Source organism: Anoplopoma fimbria, chromosome 19 (assembly GCF_027596085.1).
Source record: "Anoplopoma fimbria isolate UVic2021 breed Golden Eagle Sablefish chromosome 19, Afim_UVic_2022, whole genome shotgun sequence".
In the NCBI taxonomy this organism is placed as follows: Eukaryota; Metazoa; Chordata; class Actinopteri; order Perciformes; family Anoplopomatidae; genus Anoplopoma; species Anoplopoma fimbria.
In genome coordinates this window covers 7,862,702-7,883,196 of record NC_072467.1, presented here as the reverse complement: position 1 = coordinate 7,883,196, position 20,495 = coordinate 7,862,702, and the positions used below count along the sequence as shown (strand labels likewise).

At 38.8% G+C, this 20,495-nt stretch overlaps 1 protein-coding gene across 2 annotated transcripts in view; it reads left to right on the top strand.

Moving 5' to 3' along the window:
- The window catches only part of osbpl5 (oxysterol binding protein-like 5), a 45,199-nt gene extending 31,399 nt beyond the window's left edge, over nucleotides 1–13,800 (top strand). For both annotated transcript variants that reach the window (XM_054619385.1, XM_054619384.1), the window contains 14 exons: nucleotides 4,606–4,819; nucleotides 5,192–5,376; nucleotides 6,073–6,154; nucleotides 7,084–7,182; nucleotides 7,366–7,462; nucleotides 7,746–7,844; nucleotides 8,898–8,995; nucleotides 9,155–9,244; nucleotides 9,549–9,685; nucleotides 10,146–10,325; nucleotides 10,520–10,649; nucleotides 10,951–11,065; nucleotides 11,149–11,251; nucleotides 11,642–13,800. In XM_054619385.1, the coding sequence (XP_054475360.1) occupies nucleotides 4,606–4,819; nucleotides 5,192–5,376; nucleotides 6,073–6,154; nucleotides 7,084–7,182; nucleotides 7,366–7,462; nucleotides 7,746–7,844; nucleotides 8,898–8,995; nucleotides 9,155–9,244; nucleotides 9,549–9,685; nucleotides 10,146–10,325; nucleotides 10,520–10,649; nucleotides 10,951–11,065; nucleotides 11,149–11,251; nucleotides 11,642–11,777 (1,765 nt within the window). In that variant the 3' untranslated portion in view covers nucleotides 11,778–13,800. The remainder of the gene's footprint in view (nucleotides 1–4,605; nucleotides 4,820–5,191; nucleotides 5,377–6,072; nucleotides 6,155–7,083; nucleotides 7,183–7,365; nucleotides 7,463–7,745; nucleotides 7,845–8,897; nucleotides 8,996–9,154; nucleotides 9,245–9,548; nucleotides 9,686–10,145; nucleotides 10,326–10,519; nucleotides 10,650–10,950; nucleotides 11,066–11,148; nucleotides 11,252–11,641) is intronic.
- Nucleotides 13,801–20,495: the final 6,695 nt, after the last annotated feature.

Genomic DNA, 20,495 nt, shown 5'->3' with positions numbered 1-20,495 from the left:
CAACTCACGACTGCAGCTGAAGAAACTTCCATAATTATTCTTTGCTAAATGCAAAACATCGCCCCCAATGCAACAAACAGGGTTAGCTGTGATAGATATGTAGGGTACATCGTCCTGGTAAATGTAGATTTCTGCGTTAAACAATTTATCATGCCATATGTGATTTGAGATCTTACTGTGCAAGAAAATTGTACCAGTGTGTATTTGGATGGGCGAATATCAAAGGTAATGTTGTGAACTGTATACATTGTACATTATGCTACCATTGTAACACAATTGAATTCTGCATTGGACAGATTGCAACAGGATCTCAAATCTGTGTATATGTTTAATCTGTACCCTTTGGAAATGCTGAATGAGGTTCCAAAATAATCATTTTATATGAGAACAGTTTAACATTTGTTTTACACACATGGAAACAATTAATACAAACATATTATTTGTACAGCTTGTTTCAGGAAACTACTCCGTATTTCCTGTTGTGCTAGTTATAATTAACAATCACATATTGATTACTCAAGATACAAGCTCATACTTGGAATCTAGTTAGAAAGCTGCATTATTTAAAACATATATAAGAAAATGAATTTATGTAGCGAATATTCTGTGGGATTTTCCCAAGACAGTAACATGAAAACGTACCAATTACTAGTTAGAAGAATGTATACAAGATAGAGGAGGTCATACACACTTGTGGTTATGAACAGTTACAGCATTAAAGATAGTTCAAGCATAACTTTATGCCCAGCTGTGACATCAACGACAGCATGAAGGAAAAATAGGTGATCCTGTAATTATTAATCATCATGCCTTGACTGTAATGTTTGCTTAGTTGCCCCAGGAAAGCAGCTTTGGACCATTGTTTAACATTTACATTTAGTCTTTTTGCCTCTGTTGAAAACCATCTTATCTTGTAGCTACTGTAGCCACTCTGCCTATTTGACCTAATTTACCCTGGAAAATACTTTACTCTGCAAATGGAATCTAAATTTAGCATGCTTCTGCTAAAAATAGCCATTATTATTGCTGAGCCAGATGTCCTGTTCATGCTATGTGAAGCCTGTGTGTATATACTGTATACGTGTGCATGTATTTGTGTGATACAAAGTGATAGAGGGAGGACAAGAAGATAAATTAGCTGTGTTTTTTTGTGGTGTGTCATTTTTCATTGAGGAAATGTGGCAAATGATTACATAGGAGCAGTGTGACTCCTTTCTCCTGTGCTGGAACGGTGGAAGCATAGTGTGATTTTGCTTTAGTTTGGGCCTCTCAACTTCTGGGGATGTCTGTGGCTCCGAGGTAGAGCCTCTATATGGAAGAACTGCGGTTCGATCTTTGGCTCCTCTAGTCCACATGTCAAAGTGTCCTTGGACAAGATACTGAATCCCAAATGTGTGAGAGTGCGTGAATGCACATTAGTTTAGACCCTGATGGCAGCCTCTGCCATCAGAGTGTGAATGTGTGTGTATGCTGACATGTAATGTCGGCGCTTTGAGTGGTTGGAAGACTACCATTTACCTTTAATTCATTGAGTGTATGAAGTAGCACCTCGTAAAACTGCTTAAAAATCTGCTTTATTGGGCACTGTAAAGAGTATTAATTATACTAACAGGATAGAACAGTCTTTGAAGAGTGTGGAAATGTCTTCCAAACAGCAATTTTGGGTTTTTGTATAAGGTTTTTTAAGCCTTATCAGCCTTTGATTTTGTGCTGACATTAAACAGGCCCTATTATGCTATTTTCCAGGTGCATATTTTTATCTCAAGTTACAGTTACAACATCTTTACATGCGTTAATTCTCATAATCTGCCTTTTTTTCTCATCCTGGCTGTCCTGCAGCACCTTTTTTCACCCTCTCTCTGAAACGCTCCGTTGTAGCGCTTGCTCCTCCCTCCAGAAAGCAAAGTATGCTCTGATTGGTCAGCTAGCCCGCTCTGTTGTGATTGGTCAACGTTTCACATTTTCAAAAAACTCTTCCTCTGGAGCTTCAGCTCTGTCCCTCTCTTTTGTTGTTTGCCGGAAGGAGTTTTACGTCAGTTCTGTAACATTGTGACCTCATAAAGTTACGGAACTGAAGGAAAGAATTCAATCGAGACGTTTCAGGCAGCTCAGGAGCAGCGTGTCTGAGGGGGAGGGTAACTCCTTTTAGGCGCGGACTTCAGGTTTTACACTCTACAGACCTTTTACATGTAAAATAATATATATAACACACTAAAGAAGAGGGAAAAAGTGGAAAAGCATAATAAGGCTACTTTAATATTTTCTTTAAAAATATTCACAATAGAGCTTAATTAGCAGATTTTTTCATTGTATACACATTCTAAATTAGTTTCCTATATAGTGAGAATTGGAACAAGTAGTCATTCCTCTGCATTTAATCTACAAGGCAGCTAACACCCATAGGTGGTGGCCAGTAGAAGACCAAAACCATATGCATTTACAACTATCGGCCACAAAAGGTCTTTAAATGCAACCTTGTCTGCCTTTTGTTACATGCTTTATACATGTAAGTTATCTATAATGGTTATTTTTTGCATTTCCTCTTGAAGGGTGCGTTGCTGTTTGTGTGCTGTTAACATTAGACATCCCCTCCCCCTCCTCCTCCTCCTCCTCCTCCTCCCCCTCCTCCATGGCTGTACCCTCCCTCTGGCCACCCATCCCAGCTCTCCCTCCTCTCCTGCTTTCTCCCAGCCAGTCATAGCAGCCCCTGCAATCACATGACTGACAGAGGAGCAGGAAGATGAAGTAGAATGAGAGCCATACAACACGCAGGAATAGACGGCAGGCACAGCCGTCACAAGCCCGCACACACACACACACACACACACACACACACACACACACACATACAGACGCATTGGCACACAGACAGAAATGTGCACACTCACACATCCAGGAAGCAGGTGTGCCAGAGTCTAGGAAACAAAAGTGCACCTTTTTAGCCACTGGATCAAAACCATTCACGCACAGAAAGGAGAGGAGATAAGGACAGACGACGCTCGTGTTTGGATTTACTGGTGAAATCATCTTTGGTGTTTTGTTTCCAGCGGCAGAGTTTGACTGCATGCTGTATGTCTTTGAGGTAAGGAAAGCTGCCTATGTTCCAGGGCGTGTTTGGCTTAATACATAACTTCACAGGTCGGTTAGTGATTCACAGATTGCGCAAGAATGTGACCATTCTCGTCTGTTGAGCCCTCAGGCATTTTGAAAACTGAACCCCTTCCATTGTTGTTTAAGCAAATAAGCTGTTTTCTTGTTTTCTAAGAACACAATCCTATAACTGAATGTGGTTTTGACTGTATTTGATAGGATCCCAAGTGTGGAGGATCTATGAAATATCTGACTTAAAACCTTTTGAGTATGCATTTTATGATTAAGAGCTGCTTTCATATCTGTGTCGGTCTGCTTGTGCGTCCCATTGAGTATGTTCTTGGACATGTGCACCCACCAGAGTACACAGACACCCACTGTTTGACTGGTAAAATGGCTGAAGAATTGGAACCATGATGTTCCCTATTAGCTATCGATGTCACCCCTCCCCCTTTCCCTCTCTCATTCTTACTTCTCCTGTCTGGCTATTTAAAAGCTGATGCGTGACTTTCTTCACTGTGTTTCCCATTTTTTTTCAACTTTGGTCTGGGTGTTAGAGTGCTGACAGATCTGCGGTCTGGGTTTGATGTGTCTAAGACTGGATCAGCATTGGATCCAGTTTACATTAATAATACCTGAACTGTGTGTGTGTGTGTGTGTGTGTGTGTGTGTGTGTGTGTGTGTGTGTGTGTGTGTGTGTGTGTGTGTGTGTGTGTGTGTGTGTGTGTGTGTGTGTGTGTGTGTGCGTGTCTGTCTATGTACTTTACATAACGTACATGCACATGCAAATATTAACACTGCTTGTTTACCCTGATTTTTAGCAAGTCACATTCAGACCCAGTGAATGGGGGATGGATAAGGAAGTAATGACCAGACAGGTCAGATTTACTGAATACATCCAGGCCCTCCAGGTCAGCCAGATTTTTTGTGGATAGTGTCTGATGCAGTGGTCTTACTCATCATAGCCGTGAGGAGGAGGAAGAGGGGTATACGATTTGATCACAGACTCAAAACACATATAAAGGCCATTCAGAGCCTTGAAGGTTCATTGTAGGTTATTTTAGTTTTTCTAAGAAATCTCTGCTATGTTTGAGCCGTTTGATGATTGCTTTACTGGAGAAGCAATTATCAAAGCTCTGGCAGCACTGAAGTAAAATTGAATAAGATGTTTGTTATGTCTTGTCACATCACTCATCTTTAATGTCTAATCATGGTCATTAAACTTCCTCAAGCTACTCTGAATCGAATCCCCTTTTAATGACTTGCTGACATTATGAGAGACACTTATGATACCTACTGAAATGTATTAAGGTGCGACCTGTCAAAGATAAGCACCGTTTTTATTACAGGGGATCTACCTTAAATCCTCTGATTATTATTCATCTGTAATTTATTACATTATTTCCAGAAGAGGTTTGTCTGAACTGGTCACACAGTAGCAACAAAATGGTTGAATATCAGGGATGCTTCTTAAAATTCTAATCCTGATGTTCTCCTCTCTTCTGTTACTGCTAGGTTAAATGACAGTGCGCTGCTGGGCAATCACCACATGGAGCATGACGGCTTTTCAGACAAATCGGAGCGAGAGGCTCATGATGACTGGTACACCACGGCCAATGAGAACGGTGGAAGGCTGACAGAGGAGAGTGACATGGACCAATCAGACGAGATCTCCCCAGGGCCACAGGCCACAGCCTATGTAGAGCAAAGCACAGAGGAGATGGCTGAGGTGAGTAGCTGAGTTTACAGTTACATTATTTATGCAGATAGCTCTGTCCTGTTTTGCTCGAGTTACAGTTCCCTCACTCGCTCATTTTGTTATATTCAAAATGACAGCACCCATGTTTTGAGGAACCAAGTATTCTGTCGGGTTTTGAAAGAACTGTTTTCTACTCCAGGCATACTGTATCCACCGTAGTTTAATTTGGTACATTCTCTTACTTGCTCTGGCCCAATATTTAATTAAAAAGTAACTGATTGCCTTTGGGAAATTCTCTCTTTGCATGTCCCAGTCGTCTCAACCCAGGTCTCTGACCATAGAGCCATTAATGTGACTATAGGATACCCTCAGTAACGTGCTCTCATGTCTGTGTTACTTCAGGCTGGCGAGGCGTCCCAGGTGGAGACTGTATCAGAGGAGAACAAGGGTCTGATCTGGACCCTTTTGAAACAGTTGCGGCCGGGCATGGACCTTTCCAAGGTGGTGCTGCCCACCTTCATCCTGGAGCCCCGCTCTTTCCTGGACAAGCTGTCTGACTATTACTACCACGCTGATCTGCTCTCACAGTCAGTATTTTAAAGTCACTATACTCGGAGGTTAAAGTGGAATGGCCTTCCGTTACCTTCAATAAACAAGAAAATCTGATTGGCAGTTTCATACATAATAAGCAAGTTCATTTTTCATGCGGTACAGCCTGATGTTCTTCATAGATGATTCCATGAAGATACTTACTCAACAAATCAGAACTCATGTCACCCCACAGTCATTCTGCTGCACTAGTGCCGCTGTTATAATAACGACCTTAAGATCGTAATTCTTCATGGAGATTGACATATAAAATGGAGTTAACAGTGAATAAGTATTTTTGTGTTTTATTGTAATATATCTATTGTTAATCTGATGGTGAACCACACCTATGGGGCGATGGTATGTAACAGTTTGGTGCATATTTGGTACCACTAAAATCGCATGTGGACCCAGCTCTGCCCCCCCATTCAAAATGGTCTAGAACCGAGACCCGCGTCTCACAGAGTCATGGGTCGACATTTAAGAAAATGGAAATGTATATATCCGTCACAGATTGACAGAGGTCAAAAACACTTTTAAAAATGCTACAGTTTCCACACCTGCCAAATCCCACTTTTACCCCTGACTATAATATGTGTGTGTGCATGTTTGTCCATAAGATCATGAACATGAAGCCTTGAATTATTATCCGTCTGATTTTCTTGTCTCAATTGTGTCCGACTTTCCTGCCACAGAGCTGTACTGGAGGAAAGTGCATATGGTCGGATCAAGCAGGTGTTGAGATGGTACTTGTCTGGCTTCTACAAAAAGCCCAAGGTAAGATTTTTTTCATTATTGTACCAGATGGCTTGTTGTCATCATAGTGGCCCATATATAGGACAACCCTGACTATAAGATGCAACACCTGTTTCTTAATTAGTATTATTTAATAAAATACAGTCAATCATAAATAACTAGCTAGTTGCACTCACACGTGCACACACAAGTGAGTGATCGCATGATTCTCATGGCAGAGATAATGACTATAACCTACTGGTCTTTCAAATTCCATTTTACCATCTCGGAGATCAGCAGTAACCAGAGGATTTAGCTGTTTGGTTATTGCCAAAGCTTTCAGCAGAATCATTACTCTCACGCCCTTCGAAGCGATTGTTTTGGGAGCACTAGGAGAAAGTCTCTGATTGCTAGCATTTCTTTAGCGCTGCCCTTGCAGGGCTCACCACCTTCAAATTTGGAATTGTGTAATTTCTCTGCTCCTCTACAAATCACTCTGTTCTGGGTCGATTTCTGCAGTAAAATACGTCAGGAGACACTTCCCACTTGATTCCACTCGTTAGGATTTTATATCCTCAGGGGTGGCAAAACATCCAACATAAGCCAGCAGCTAACGCCTGTAAATGAAATGAAATTGGGCTTGTTCAACACTTTTTTGGCGTACTACCTTTAGGAGGCTCACTAGAGAGGGATCGGTAGAATCTTGGTACCTGATCATTTATAGGACATCTACAGGACACCTTCATGCAATGCTGAACATTATTCCCTGCTGAATTATTGCATCCAGACAGTCTGTAATGTGATCTTTGGTGATGCTTATTATCTGTGACTTAACTTTTTAAATCTCAATTGATGAGGCCAGTTTGATCCAGTGCATGTGCAATGTAATTGGTCCTCACCATCAGGTATTCCTTGTGTCAGAAGATGCTTACATTGATACTAATGTGATTATATGTGTTTGCATTTTCCAGGGTCTGAAGAAGCCTTACAACCCAATCTTGGGGGAAACGTTTCGCTGTTGCTGGCTTCATCCTCAAACCGACAGCTGCACTTTCTACATAGCTGAACAGGTGAAACCAGATTCATAGCTAGCATGTGTAAATGCGCAGGACATGATTAATCCCATGTGTGAAATATTTTCACAGAGCCCAAACCTGTGAAATGCGGCAAGTCTAAAATTACCTCTTGCTAGGGTATCTGACACCTCTATCTCTCACACTGCTGTTCAAACGTCTCTCTCTGTCCCCTGCCAGGTGTCCCATCACCCGCCCATCTCTGCCTTCTATGTCTGCAATAGGAAGGATGGTTTTTCAATCAGTGGGAGCATCCTGGCCAAATCCAAGTTCTATGGTATACAGCATACAACAATATGTAATCTGTTTGTCCAATGTAACCAATACACACAGCAATGTGGTCACGGGTAGGGGTGTGTATCACTATTAAAATAACAGTACAAGTAGCAATACGTGTACCCTTAAAGTGATACCTATACCAATAGAGAACTTCATTGGATATCCATCATGGGAATGAAAGCGATGTGTATGTTGGGAGCTTCGTGATGGCAATCTCTGCTCTATGGGTTGTAGCTGCTGTGGTATTAATTAAGTGCTTCACCATCCTTCTGCACTTGTAGGTAACTCTCTGTCAGCTATTCTGGATGGTAAAGCCAGGCTGCTGTTCCTGGGCAGGGACGAGGAGTATGTCATCACCATGCCGTACGCTCACTGCAAAGGTAAAAGGCTTTAAGTAAATATTGGTGACCATCACCATTAACTCTAACCTGTCCAGGTCCTTGTTTCTATGTAAACATTGTCATAAGGTTCCCAAAATCTCCTAAATACTGCGTCATCTTTTTGAGAAAAAAAGTTGTTATTGCCATGCATCGTTTAAACTTTCTAAGCAGGAACAAAAGGTCCATTTTGGTGTTGATGTCCCTCTTAATCCTGTTATGTTAATAACAATCCAATTTTGTTAATATGAAACGTATCAGTCACCTTCACTGTCCTCTTAAATACTATTTGGATCCATTTGCCAGCTAATCACATGGTTGGAATATGTTAACTACTGTATTGTACAATATTCAAATTCAATTTTAAGTGAGTAAATTAAATCAAGGTCACAGACAATGAATACACTATCTATTACACAAAGGTGGGCAAGATGGCCTAACGTAAAAAAGTCTTGCTAGAGCCAGTGTTTGCCGGACTTTGTGAAGAGGATCCGCCTCCTTTGTAGATATAAAGATCTAATTCTATGCTAACAAAAATGCAACAATTCTCAGTTTCCAGTCATTATACACTGATAAAAACATAGTTATAAATGTTATATTCCATTTCTTTTTTAATAGATCCCTCTATCTCTTAAACACTGCGCCTTTAAATAAAAGATCTGGGCAGGCTACTTCTTCCTCCACCGCTGTGCTCTAGCCAACAAAATGAATCATAAACACATGGGATGTATAGGTATGAATGGTGATGGGGGGGCAAAAAAGTTACACCGGCAAAGCATGGTAAAAGAGACGAGGTCCGTGTTTACAAGACAGGTTGGGTTTGGGTTGCTAACTGCACTGCTGACCCCACACAAATGGAACAGTCCGCCCCGGTTAAGAGAGGGCTAAGTGTGCGCTAAGTCAACGGCACTATATCATAAATGATTTTCTTAGCTGTACATCCACACAGGGAATGATATGATTTATTTATGCGGCTTCCAATAGGATTTAGTTATTCTCCTCATGCTGGTGTGCTGTTGATCTGATGCTGTGATCCTGTATCTGTGCCTCCTGTAGGTATCCTGTACGGCACTATGACACTAGAGCTGGGAGGCAAGGTTACCATTGAGTGTGAGAAAACCAAATGTTTCACAGAGCTGGAGTTCAAACTCAAGGTACATTTTTGAACAACTAATATCAATAACATTTGTAAATGTACTTTGGATAGTTGTTTTTTTCTCAGATTACGATAGTTGCTTGACTGGTGAGAAATCGTTACTGTACATTCTGAGATAACAGCAGGTTAAGTAAATATGTTTATATTTTGACTGCAGCCTTTCCTTGGAGGCTCGTGCTCTGTGAATCAGATCAGTGGGAAGATCTATGTGGGAGAGGAGCTACTGGCCACCGTTGATGGACACTGGGTGAGAGCTGCCTGCCATCTCAATCTCTCTCTCAAGTTCATCTTCCAGCACCCATCTCTGCCAATTACATGCTGCCACTCAGTGATTCTCAGTAGTAATTAGTCTGAATTGGTAATTAGAGGATTTAGGGGCAGCTTCTATATAAAGCAAGTAGAGGAGCCTGTTTACGGTGGGCTGAAGGATCTGAAAAAGTTATAAAGTATCGAAAGGTTTTGAAAAAGAACTTGATAATTTTACGTTCTGAAAATTGTGAACAAAAAACTCGGGATAGGACTGAACATTGTTTTGCCTTTGCTGAATTCAGGACAATGAGGTGTTCATCAATGAGAAGCGCTCTGGCCAGCAGGAGACGCTCTGGAACCCGAGCTCAGACATTCGCAGCAGCCGCCTCAAGAGACAAGTGGTCCAGGTAGACCAGCAGGGAGAGTTTGAGTCTGAACGGTAAACCACAAATGATTATTTCTCCAGATAATTCATATGTCACCTATGTATCTCATTATTGTTGATGTTGAGATCTGGTAGGAGCATGTTTGGTTATTAGCAAGTATGAAAACTAAATAAATGATACTAACAAAATCAATTAGATTATTAAAATACATAAACAATAACAGGGCACCACCCTGAGATCAGGGACCAATTACCAAACTGTGAAGTCCAAAAATTGGTGTTCACTCATAATGTCAATAGTCAAAGTACTATTCCACATTCAGAGTGAACAGTGAAGGTTTGAATTTGCGCATTGACCATAACATCCAGCCATTATCCCAACACGTGCACAAAATAATCACAGAAAACTGCTTTTACAGGTAGATGTAATTAATAGCATTGACAATGGTTTCCATTTATGTGTGTCAGAATATACATGCCCCATGTTCACATCATTTTACTATGCTCTCGACAGACTGTGGCAGCATGTGACCAGTGCCATCATGGACCGGGACCAGCTGAGAGCCACCCAGGAGAAGTTTGTGCTGGAGGAAGCTCAGCGGTCAGAGGCCAGGGAAAGAGGAGACAAACCCTGGACCTCACGACTTTTCCATCAGGACCCAGTCACCTCTGAGTGGACCTACAGGCACATGGAGTATGAACACACTCACATAATAATAATAAAACACAACAGATGTCACACACTGTTTAGCCTTTTTAGTTTAGATTGTAGGTCAGTATAACAAGAATTGAGCTGTAGAGTAAGGAGAGGAGAGCCATGGAAACAATGACTTGTTTAGATTTAAATGACACTGCATCCAAAGCTTATGATATTGTCCTGTTTGGCAGCACACGACCGTGGGACCCCGAGCGCTGTCTGGTTCAGTTTGAGAAGGACGGAGTAGTTCAAACCCACATGAAAAACCAGAGGCAACACAACGGACTCTCCTACAGCCACAGCTGGGCCAGCCAACAGAAGGTTAGCCTGACCAATCACACACCTCCAAGCTAGAGCAATGTTGATCTATTATTGATGGGTGTGTCATTGACATTTCATCAAAAGGAAAGCTGCACTGCTTCCTGTCAAGCCAGACTGCACCTGATATCAAAATCACTGACAAGCATGATCAGCTCTTCTTTCTCTCTCGCTTGTTATTTATTGCAGTGATGCCCAGACAGCTAAACCACATCTTTGCTGCATCAGCTTGCGTTTCATTGTCAATTTTGTCTGCAGTCAATTTTCAATAACTTGCACTTAAGACTCGTCTGCCTCCTTCCAGGCTGAGATGAACGGGAAACGAAGGAAGGCCAGCAGCCAGCCGTCCAGCTGCAGCCAAAACACTGAGAGCAGCAGCACCACACCAGAACCTACACACGAGTCCTCGGACAATGAAGGTGAGGCGCGCACATATCCCAAACTAACAAAAATCTTACATCGTGCTACACAAGTCTCATGTTCTCGCCTGTCATCTCCCCAGGATTCTCAAACCAGTGTGCACGGTGCAATAAAGAGGTGAAGGACATTGCCCTGATAGAGTCCTCCATCACATCCATACAGAAGACACAGCAGGACATCCAGCGGTGATTAGAACACACATTTACATGCAAACACACGTTTGGAGGGAATGGGGAAGCATAGTGTCTTAAGAGGTGTTTTATTATTGGTGAAAAGAAACATGTTTCCCAAATTAAAACGGTTGTTAATGGTCATGTATAAGTTAAGGGTCAGGATAGTGTAAAATATTTAGAAACTCACATTATTATCCACAATTGGATGAACACAAAGTGGTTTTAGTGCATCTGTTAGAAAAAATTCCATGATTATATTAAAATTATAAATAATTTCAGAAGCAGTTTTCCATTGTAACAGGGTTGTTTTTTGTTTTATTGTGATGGTTCTAGATTATTTAGATCTATTTTCTGCTAAGCATTGTTTAACACTTGTTCACCCCGACCCTTTTCTCTCTGTAGGAACCTGGTGGCTCTTAGTCGTCAGCTGACTCGTCGGCGGGAAACAGACGACAGCGTGTCGCTAACGGGCCGCCACTGTGTCATCCTCTGTGTCCTGCTTGTCTCCCAGCTCCTCCTCAACTACGTTTTCACCTGAGCCCCCTCCTCAGGGAGGAGTTCCCCTCCGGCACTGATCTGGCATCAGATCCCCCCAAAAAGCACAGACTACAATCAGCGGATGAGGGCAGAGACCTCAGATCAGTGTTTAGAGGGCAACTTTGTCCCTTAGTTTCCTCTGAGAGGGGAGGAGCTACAGACAATAAAGCAATAAACACAGCCACAGCCACAGCCACCGCCTGTCAGTCATCTGCAGAGATGAACAGCACCCCCTAGTGTAGCCAGACTGAAATAGCACCGGCACCCACGCACTTTGGACAGGAAAGGAGGGATGAGAGAGACAAGCATGGCTGAAAAGATTTTGAATAAAAAGATGAAATGTATGATGAAGATGAAGAATGATTTTGCAAAAAGAAATGACAAATAGGATGTTTCACCATTCCTTAGTATCTTTTTTATATTGCCCTGCAATACTGTTTATCTGTTAGTGTGCCTGTATGTTTGTTGTTTGTACCTACACTACAGTAGGCCCTATGGGAGCAGGCAGATCACCGCTTGGACTCCTCCTGCTCCCTTTCCACTTCAGATTTGGGCCTTAAACGCTGAAGCCAAAAAAAGAAGAAGAAAAACAAGAAATGTAGAAGGAATATCTTCCAACAGTGCAATTCTGTGCATTTTGTATCAATGTACGCTCAAATACACTCCGTCTCGTCTTTTAATGATGATGATTTTACCAAAACAGTATTTATAATCCGAAAGGACAAAGAGTACTTGTTTACAGGGAGCACTGTGTGTGTTTGTAGTGACACGTAGGAAGGAAGGATAATGGGAATGAGGCAGGGCAGAGAGCCAAACAGAGTGTCTTTTGTATTTGTGTGCCTGTAGTGCTGTAACAGAAGGGATAATAGCATAGCACTGCTTCTGGTCTAGACCAAGACACTAGTGTGTACAATCAGTTACATAGAGGAGCAGCGTTCGGAGGAAGGGATGGAGGGAGGGAGTAAAAATACATGAAAAAATAATTTCAATACTTTGGCCTAACAGAAGGGGTCTGTGTGTGCATCTCGGTCCACACCACATTCAAGTGTCTGTTTTAAGATGTAAACACTTAGTAATGAGTTGTTTTGTTTTTTTCTTTTAATCAATTTGTATATATTTGTCTGGAGGTCTGTGTTTCAAAAAGAGAATTCAGAATGTATTTATTGGGTGATTAACCTTAACTTTCCTTTCCTTGTTTGTTTGTGTGTTTGTTTGTGTGTGTGTGTGAGTGAAGGAGCACATGTGTGCGAGTAAGCCATTATGGTTGTGCTATACAAAACCAGATCTGTGATCTTGGTTTTTACTGGTTTTTAATCCTTTCAGTCTCCATTGCCAGTCCTGATCTACCCAATGGGAGAGAATCGGAGAGCACAAGAAGGAAGTCGACTCTTTGAATGCTTTTATTTACACCTTAGTTTGTTTGTCCTTTTCATTCTTTTCCGGTTTTCTACTCTACCGCCATGTTGTGGGGATTCTACATGCCAGATATTTTTGTCATATTGTACGAAACTACAGAGAACATGAAGTTGCCCGATGTTTTCATTCATACCTGTTGCGTACTGTAGAACTACAGTAAAACATTTTAACCCTGTCACTGCCTTCTGTTCGATTTAATGTCTTGTTACAGAAAAAAATATCCTCTGGTGTTTGAGACAATGAGAACACTTTACAGAACAAAATTGTTTCCGCTGTAGTCAATATTCTCCACCAGAGGGGGATGTTGAGTTGTGTAAACTGGTCTCCAAACTGGTATTGTTAAAAACTACACTGCAGCAATCTTGCTGAAACATCTTCCAGATGTTGGTTACAAACATTGGTTGAAAGAACATTTACTTAAGTATTGTACTGTTCTGTACAGTACAGGAGTAACTCAAGTTACTACTTAAGTACAATCTTGAGGTACTTGTACTTGAGTATTTCCATTTCATGCTACTTCTACTTCACTACATTTCAGAATGAAATATTGTACGTTTCATCAACACCATTTATTTAAGAGTTGTAGTAATAAAGATTTTTGTACAAAATGTATGATTAGTTTTTGAAATATGATCCACCGTACACAACTACCAAAAGTATAGGAAGTAGTTAGAAATAGCTCCACTTTTACTAATGACAACATTAAAGTACTCCTTAAATATTGATACATCAATAATTATGATCCAATAATATGATAAGATATCACTGACAGTAGCCACTCTGCATTATTAGTACTTTGGATACTTCAAGTACATTTATTTGCTGATACTTTTTTTTCGTATTTTACCTCAGTTGCATTTTGAGTATTTCATACAGTGGAATTGCTTCTTTTACAAAAGCAAACATTTTGAATACTTCTGCATCAACTAGGTACAAAACCTGCTTAATATCATGAAATTGCTTGGATTTAGTTAGAATTTGCACTAATATTGCCCTTATATCTGACCTATACTTGAAAACAATATGCACATCAAAATATGCATATATGATAAAACTAGCCAGCCCAGAGGCTTTTAAATACATACTTGTCATAGGAATAAATGTCACACAGACAACTTTGTGAAAGAAACTTTTGCTTTTACTGAATGTCATATATAATTGTATGTCGGCACAGTTCAGACCACCATATTGATTTAGAAATGTTGTACAAAAACAATAACGGTGGTGCTGTAAAACAAAATGTACAAACTGAGGAGTTAAATGCATTAACCCCAATGGAGCTCAATATATCCAAATGCATCTTCTCTTACAATGTTTAAACTTAACACCTCAAGCTGCACATTAATACAGACTTATGACATCATATATGACACTACTCGCACATCGGAAGTATCAGTGTAGTCACTCAGTGTTTTAAATATTATACACTGGATAATTAACCCGTTTGGTCTGTAACCCATTTGATTATCGTATTATAATTACTGGAATAATTCTGGTCCAAATTATATGTATCATAATTTAGAAGTCATAAAAATGTCTTTAAAAAGTCAGAGTAAAGTACCCCATACACATCATTAAAATCCTATTGTATGGTATGCCACAAGACTCTGGAAAATCTTAAAAATATATATTAAATGTCAAAGTATAGTATGCCATAAAATTGTAATAAGAATGCATATTGTAGTTTATGATAAAAACCTTACAAAAGTCAAATTAAAGTATGCAATGAAAATTAAATTTTAAAAAATGACACTACAGTATGCCATAAAAATGTCATGAAAATATCATTGTAAAGTATGTCCTTAAAAAGTCAAGGTTTAATATCCGATATACATGACAAAAATACAATCCTACAGTATATCATAAAAACATCACATTTTAGTGTGCCATGAAAATATCATAAAAATATCAAAGTGTAGTTTGCCAAGTATTTTATGTGATGTATGTCATGAAAAGGTCCTATTACAGTATGTAATGACATTTTCAGAAAAAGTATTGCACTAAGTATGCCATATAAAAAAATATTTTGTACAGTATTTTAAAAGGGACATAAAATGTGTGGTAAAAAAAATATCATAGTTTGGTATGCCTCAAAGAAAATTCATAAAAAATGACATAGATTAATATGCCATTAATGCAGAATAAAAAACAATCATTAAAAATAACTCAGTATAGTGTGAAATTTAAAAGTCATTAAAAAGTCAAAGTATGTTGTGTAAAAATGTCATAGTGTAGTATGCATCATAAAAGATAATATGCCATTAGAAAGTTATAGAAAAACATAAAAAAATAATACAGTAAAGGATTAAAATTAAACAAAGACATTTTTTTATAACATATTATACCATGACATTTTTTACTTTTTTATGATTTACTATACTATGACTTATTTACGACAAATTTATGAGATTTTTAAATTGTTTTTTTTAATCACATCTTCTAAGACATACTATACTATGACTTTTTTTGTTTTCTTTTTTTTTATGAAATACTAGGCTATGACTTTTTTATAACTAACTATACTATAATATTTTTGACTTTTTAGAACGTACTGAACTATGACCTATTTATGACTTTTTCATAACATACAAACTTTTTGTTTTACATTTTATGATGTACCATAGTTTGACTTTTCATGACATACTATATTATGACATTATAAACTTTTTAATCACAATTTGTATGACATATTTCTTTAATTATTTTTTACGACATTTTTTTGAATTTTGACAATACTATACTATGACATTTTATCAGTACATTTAACCCTTGTACATTGATGACATACTTAATGATGGAAAATCACTGTTTTATGACATATGTACAATAACTTTTTTACTTTTTTTCATGACATTTTTTACTGACTTTTTATGACTTTTTTATGACATACTATATAATGTTATTTTTTACTTTTAAATGACATCCCCTACTTTTTTTTTATCCACTTGTAATTACATTTTTAACCTTTTTCTTGACATACTGTACTATGCCTTTTTTTATGACTAACTACCCAGAATCTTTAGACATACTATACTTTGACTTTTATGACACTTTGATGAACTATCACAATGACTTTATCCTTTTTTGACATACTGATTTTTGTTTTTGAGACTTTTTATCACATACTGAATAATAATATACAGACATTTTTTTATATTACAAACTATACTATGACACTTTATTGTAACAATGTTTACAACATACTATACTCTTACATTTCTTTTTCACAACTTTTTGCGACATAATACAATAGCGGTTTTTTTTATACCTTTAATGAACTTTGACATTTTCCATTACATTTTATGAAGTACCATACTATGACATTTGTTTTAGGTTTGTATGACAGATTGTCTGACTATGACTATTTATTATAACTTTTGTATGGCATACTGTGCTATGACATTTTTTATTATCTTTTAATTGATACCTTACTATTACATGTTAAAACATTCTTATACTGTATATACAAACTGTACTATGACATTGTTTATGACTTTTTATGACATTCTATACTATATTATTCTTTGACTTCCACAACCTACTATACAATGACAATTTTAATGGCTTTTAACAACACACTCTTCTAACATATTTTTATGACGTACCTACATTTATTATGTACCTACATTATGTTAGTTTTTTTAACTTTTGTATGACTTTTTATTACAGATATACTATGACATTTTTTGTTTTCTATTGAAGCAGCAGAGTGGGCAGAGTGGTGGCAGGCTAGAGATCAAGGGGCAATCTAATCCCACGTGGTGTGTTTCTATTCTACAGTGCGCTGGATTTTTGAGTGGGTGCACACTGGTCCATTGTGATGTCCAATGTATGTGTGAGGCTGACGGAAGGAGAGCAGTCCAAATTAGGCCAGAGGAGAGTGCGTGTGTTTATTTTCCAGGCAGTGAGCACTCCATCAAATAAATTTCCTTTCAATTTGTGTGAGTGAGTTTGTAACAGTTTCCCTACTCTGGGTCTTTCTTTGTCTGTTTCCAAGCGTGTTGGAGTGTGTTTACTTCTCCTGGCACTGGACGAGCAAGGGGTGTAAACTGCTCAAACGCGGTATCCCACACACTGCCAGTTTCAATGAACACACTGAGTGAAACATTGAAACAACACTGACTCATATAGAAGTGGAGGAATATGACATCAGCCAGACTAAATTCATTTTCAAACATTTCTCAACCTTAATGTCAGTCAAAATGTTTCTCATATGCCCCAGGGGAAGTCATTTCTCCCTGCTGAAATTTTAAGGAAGTTTGATCATTTTGGAACGACGACTGTTTGGTTTTTTTGCCTAACACGTGGTTACTTTAGCAATAATTAGCTTAGCTAAGAACAAAGACACAAAACAAAATCGGCTTACCGGCTACCCCAAAGCTCATGCAAAAAACAAAGTGTAACAAACACACAGTATGAGTTAGGCTATTTCTTTGCCAAATATTCTAGGAAAAACTGATCCATCCGTGGGGGTGTGCACAGCAGGCTAAAGCTGTATCGCCCAGTTTATATATGTTTACAGCTGCTTTTACTGGAGCGAACAATAACGTGCAAACAAACACACACTTTATGTCCAAGGTGGTTAAAGCAAAGGTATGTCTTTGTAAACTTTTACATTTCTTGTAACCTGATAATCACAATCGTGGCAAAAGAAGTGTTTACAGTTTATAGCGTAATATGTAATGACATTTAAGTGTGTATAGGCAATACTATAGTATGTGTTTGGTATGTCTAGTATCCTGGTTAATATTTGTAAACTAGACTGTTAATAACATGATTTACTGATGGGTTTTGTATAAAATAAAGAAATTATGTTTTTTCTTTTTGGGCTGCAACCTGCTTTCCCTCCATGACTTGTTCGCCCCCAGAACCTAGAGGCCGGCAATAAAGATTATAGCCTCTTGGAGTCCTTTCCCTCTGCCAGGAGGCTGAGGTCCATCAGGACCAATACCCCCTCGCCACAAAAACAGTTTCTTCCCATCCAGTTGGGCTCATCAATAAAGCCTGGGACAGAAGAATACAATTTCTTAAAATGACAATTTCTTTCAGTTACACACTTACACACCCTTGCCGACATTTCTCTATTAATACACACATGGGACTTTAATAATATACTTGTTTTAACGTACCCTTATTTGTTTGTTTGTTTGTTTGTTTGTTTACTATATTTTATTGTAAATTATCATATTTTCTATTTTTAAAAGATGTCTTATACAATTGCAATGTGTTTGCTGTTATGCTCCAATCACCTAACCAAATTCCTTGTATGTGTATCATACTTGGCAAAAAAACATTTCCGATTCTGATTCTGATTCTGTTCCGAGTCTTTATGCTAGGCTAAGCTAACCTGCTGCTACTACAGCTGTAGCTTCAAATTAAGCTTGCAGTCATGGGAGCGGAATCAATATTTTCATCTAACTCTATACTCTCTCTCTCCTTTCTATTTGAAACTGATTGTTTAATGCAATATAAGCAATCAAGATGTCTAATAAGAAATTAAGTGGTTTTCTTTAACGGCATAAGTGTCTTCTCAGAAATCATTTTGAGTAGTTTTCATGGGTTTTAGCTTTGGCAACGAGCCATACTTAAAAATAATCCTTTTATTCTCCCTCTATGATCCATGGCCTCTCGACCCTCTCCTCCTTTGTTCTCTCCAGGTAAAGGAGTGAGAGGCCAGCTGCAACCAGGCGTGTCCTGCTTGTTTTGGCTGAAGGGCGGCAGGAGTCAGGTCGGATGTTTGCTCTCTGGGTTTGTGCTCTGTTGCAGCTCATGCCCGTCCCGAATATGCTAACGGAAGGCAGAGACAGAGGATTTGTCTGTACTTGTCTTTGAGAGATCAGAGGAGAGGGTGGAGAACAGATGGAGGGAGTCTGGCACTATGGTGCACCTCGAGGCAATCTGTGTCATGTGTATATTTCTTTATCTGTGCACAAGACCAAATGCTGTCACGGCTGTACCTCAGTGGATAGAGCGAGGTAGAGCAGGTCATGTGTGTTAATCACAAGGTTGGCGGTTTGCTCCCAGTCCACATTTCAAGATATTCTTGCGCAAGATACTGAACCCCAAAATGCAGACCACTGCATCCTTGATGCTTAGGAGGGGTTAAACCCAGAGGTCAAATTTCATGTATGTGACAATGGAAATACATTTTAATTCAACTCCACTGTTTAAACCAGTAAATCACTGCTGGCATCTGTATTTTAACAGTCCTGAAATGTTGTTGAAATCATTGGCAGGCTTCCAACAACTCTTCCTCTAACTTTTACAATGGAAAGTAACTAAATAGCCTTCAGTAACTGAAGTATATAGCCTACTTAATTAGCATTTTAAAGTACTGGTGCTTTACTTGAGTATTTCTCTTTCATGCTACTTTGCATATTTACCCCGTTGCCATTGAACAGTAGATGTTGTTACTTTCCATTATTCTGAGCACTTTCAGGTCTCCTTATCATTGGCTTTAAAGCTAAAGACAGTTCCACTCAAGGTCCACTTGATCTGGAGCTTTTGACTGTATCACAAGATAATGATAGCAGAGAAGAAAATGTGAGACTGCTGTTTTAACTGTCTTTACTTTATACTTGGACTAAATTTTATAATATTATCCTTTCCCCAATATACTGGGTCAAAATGTGAGACATGGAAGTCTCACTGTTGGTGTTACTTGCGTACCTGCAAGTAAAATTTTACTTTTAATACAGTATTTTGATTTTATACTGGATTTACAGTTTAGTAAGAATACAAGATCATTTTACTCAAGTGAAAAAAAAGTGTTTAAAAACACCCTATGAGTATTTTTTATGTTTTTAAGTCCTTACAGTTGCTTTGATTTGATTTTAATCTTCTCTTAAAGCCCTCTGGTTTACATTCTAACGTCATTCAGTTTTAAGTAATTTAATCCACAAATTTATGTGTTGTGACTTTGGGATTTTTTGACTACAGTACTCTGAATTTTCAGTCTGTGATAATCTGTCTAACGTTGTATATTTTATTAGTGTTAGGGAGCCAGACTATCTCCTCTGTCTGAACCAGACTCAAACTTTTTGGTTTCATCTATCAACTCATTAAGCTTGGGGTTTGATGGTTCTAATGCTGAGTATTCCTTTCACTATGACAGGGAAACTCTTAAAGGCGAGTACCGATTTGTTTGGGAGGCTGCAGCAATTCCCTGCTCGTCTGTTACTGTGCCAACCACCCACAGCATGTGATGTAATTGCGAGACACAGGATGTGGTGGGGTCTTCTTGTGCAGACAGGTAGACATGACTTGTTAAAACACAGACAGAGGAGGATTCAGAGAGGATCTT